The sequence below is a fragment of the Phytophthora parasitica genome (assembly GCF_000247585.1).
Source record: "Phytophthora parasitica INRA-310 unplaced genomic scaffold supercont2.66, whole genome shotgun sequence".
Classification (NCBI taxonomy): Eukaryota; Oomycota; class Peronosporomycetes; order Peronosporales; family Peronosporaceae; genus Phytophthora; species Phytophthora nicotianae.
This window is the reverse complement of record NW_008649052.1, coordinates 123,284-126,378: the sequence shown is the minus strand read 5'-3', so window position 1 is coordinate 126,378 and position 3,095 is coordinate 123,284. Positions and strand designations below refer to the sequence as shown.

The 3,095-nt window shown below is 41.8% G+C and overlaps 2 protein-coding genes across 2 annotated transcripts; both read right to left on the bottom strand.

Annotated features, from left to right (window-relative positions):
• Positions 1–46: 46 nt before the first annotated feature.
• On the bottom strand, positions 47–390 carry PPTG_17358 (hypothetical protein; the record flags this gene model as incomplete). The annotated part of the gene is made up of 2 exons (XM_008915003.1): positions 47–144; positions 204–390. 2 exons carry the CDS (start codon positions 388–390, stop codon positions 47–49), a joined length of 285 nt encoding a protein of 94 aa, XP_008913251.1.
• Positions 391–558: 168 nt separating this feature from the next.
• Positions 559–1,009, bottom strand: PPTG_24066 (hypothetical protein; the record flags this gene model as incomplete). The annotated part of the gene is made up of 2 exons (XM_008915002.1): positions 559–590; positions 667–1,009. 2 exons carry the CDS (start codon positions 1,007–1,009, stop codon positions 559–561), a joined length of 375 nt encoding a protein of 124 aa, XP_008913250.1.
• Positions 1,010–3,095: the final 2,086 nt, after the last annotated feature.

Here is a 3,095-nt window from a genome sequence, read left to right as displayed (position 1 = left end):
GTATTGTACGTGATAAGAACTGTCGGTTAGGACGTACTATACATGATTAGCAAGCAAAACACGTACCAGCTCCAGCATTGTTAGATGACGATGCAGATGGGAGAGCGTGTGTCGTTGTCTTGGCCTTCTTCTGTCTCACCTCCTCTGTAATCCCATGCACGTTAGAATAAGACAGCGTTATGAAATAACGAGAATCGAGTTACCGAGAGCTAGCCTGTCCAGATACTTCAGCAGTTCCTCGTCACCTACGAAGTAGTCCACGCCCCTCACGTCTGCCTTGGTCTTGCCGGGGCGAAGGTACGTATAGTCGGTCTCCAGCCCCCTTGGCCTGCTGGATTTCCACCCCTCCTTCAGTAGCTGCGACCACACTGCTCTAAATGCTGCAGCCATCTCCCCCCTCCGCACCAAATTCTGGAATGCCAACAAACGAGTGGCTTACGCGTGACCTCTCATACCTTATGGCGGGAACTGGCACTCTTCCAAACACTTTGTCAATTGATATTTAGAAAATTAAAATGGCACACGTCTATGACGCAGACGTTGACAGGTTTTTGCACGCTAGTTCGTGTCAGCCTTCACGACACCTTCCCCTAGTTGACAGAAGATTTGTATATTTCAATAATAAGAATAAGTCTATTTCCTTATCGTGTCTAATACAGGATAAACTTTTTGTGCAATCGTGTCTAATACAGGCCTTCGCGCTCGGGGGGTTAAGCTTGTATCCACTGGATGGGTAATTTAGCTTGTTAGCCAACTCCATCGACCGAATTTCCGAGATGATCTTCTTACGAATATCACCACGACTGTTAATAGCAACCGGTGAGCTGAGCACGTAAGTGTTCGCCAGATTTGGATGGAAGTAGCGAGTTTCTTCATCGTCGGCTAAGCTTACAAAGTCGTAGCCGAGCGCAATATTCACCTTAAAAGCGCTCTTTTGACTGGCAAGTACATTCTCGAGCTTATCGTAAAACTCAGATGCCTGGATGTCTTCATATAAATGAGATTCCATATTCTTGCCGCTATAGAAGCGGTACTTAGAATCAGTCTTGTAGTCAGTAGTTATGTGCTTATTAAGGGTTTCGATTGAAACCTTTTATTGCTTGGCTACAAGCTTCTGGTTGGCAGGGCGAGAAAGGTTGCTGACATACATCAACTTCCCAGTTCTACCACGGAACTTAACACGGTAGGTGCTCCCCCATTTAATAGTTTGAATATTTAGCACTTTAGACCTTCAAGCTCGTATGCAAACATATTGCCTATATATCGCTTTCTATATTATTCGTATAAGTTTGACTTTATAATTATTGGATCTTGTATAAGGATCGACTTTATCATACCCACATACAATTTTTTTTAAATTAATTATTAAAAAAAAATATTTGACTTATGCCTTGTCGCTGGTTTTGACTTATTATTATCATTTTAGTTTTCTGCATCAAATGAATAAATTTTCTTAATTATTATTTTTTAAAATTAAAATACATGTTCTATAGTACTTGGTTGGTGTTGTGGTCACCTGCTACAATCAGAACCAGCTGCATACATCGTCTAAAAGACAACGATAGAAATGCTGTTGCAGCTAACGTGTTTCCTATTTCTCTTCACACTTGACATCAATGATAGATTAGGGATTCAGATTGCCCAAGGATGCCTCGACAGCAGCAAGCTGTAACGAATTATGCTATCTTGATGTCATTATTGGGAGATAACAGATAAGCATGAAGAGAGCTGTGATAGTGCAAGCAATGTTATTTCTGACGTCCAGCAGTTCGAGCAGCAACTTCAATCTTGCTTTTGCTTGGATGATATTCCATAAAATAAAATTTGATTCACTTTAAAACTTATAGTTTCGGTAAGAGCACCCAATAACCCGTTTTTTAATTGCAAATTATTGATTTTACTAATAATGATTTTTTTTTATCCGGTCCAAGATTTACCCCCTGTATATCTGCATCTCCGACGATGCGTAAGATTTTCCACCGAGCAAGCGCAGGAATTCCAGCCAGTGTGTGTACAGTATTGGGCATGACAGGATTTCCAGCCGACAATCTCTCAGCCATCTACTTAGATCGCGGGGGTCGACATTTGAGCTAGCCCTGCTCTTCATAACTACACTAGCAATTAGAGTTGAAAAGTGAAATGTGTCTTATTATATAATGATCAATAAGCTTCAACGACGTTATTGACCCCGCCGACGCCTGTCGTGTTTTCACCGCAGTAACTGCTGAGTACAGATGTTTACGTGATAGCTCCAGCTGAACGTTAATAATGTAAGTTCTTGTGTCTTTTAGTAGGATACATTGCAGTACTGTAACTGCGGTAAATTTTAGTATTGGTCGTGGTTGTGTTGCTGTTATTATAACTGTGTTGGAAGGCAATTCAGAATTGTACTATATTGGAGGAGGTACGCTCCAGCCGCTCGCCTAACTCGTAGCCTACATATTGAGATGGTTATGTCCTGTTCAAAATGTCTGGGATTGTCCGCACCCTTGCATCATAAAATTCCTTGTGCATGCTGCAGACTATACTGATGGCGCGGCAAAATCGTTGTGAAAGAGAGTTAAAAAAAAACGGTATCGGTACTAGCAAAACAACTGGTGCTGGTGTTCCGCTTGCTGTGTGTGTTCCTGCTTCTAATTGTCTGTTTTAAATTACCTAGCAGACTGCATTGGCATACTGTACTGGCATATTGTAAAGACACACAGTACTCGCATCGCATAACATCGATACTCAGTGGCAGAACAGAGATACAGTCGAACTGTAGCAGGCAAACGCGCTGATGCACTGTATTCATGGATGTTGTACGGATGTTAGTCCAGGTTACGCTCACGCAGTACCATGGAATTAATCCGATTGGGGTTGTCCATTCCTCATCCTTCTGGATTCCCAGTAAAATTGGCTTAGAAATGGACGGGCACATCATTTCATGGCGATACGTACCACGGATTTCTACTGTTCTCTGGATATTTATATCCAGAGTCTTAGGTGGGTTCGAGACCCCTCGAAGATCCTATATAAACAAATATTTTTCTGCTTGTGTAATCACTCAAATTTTACTTTCTTACAGAGGGTAAGATTAACCGACGGGATATTTG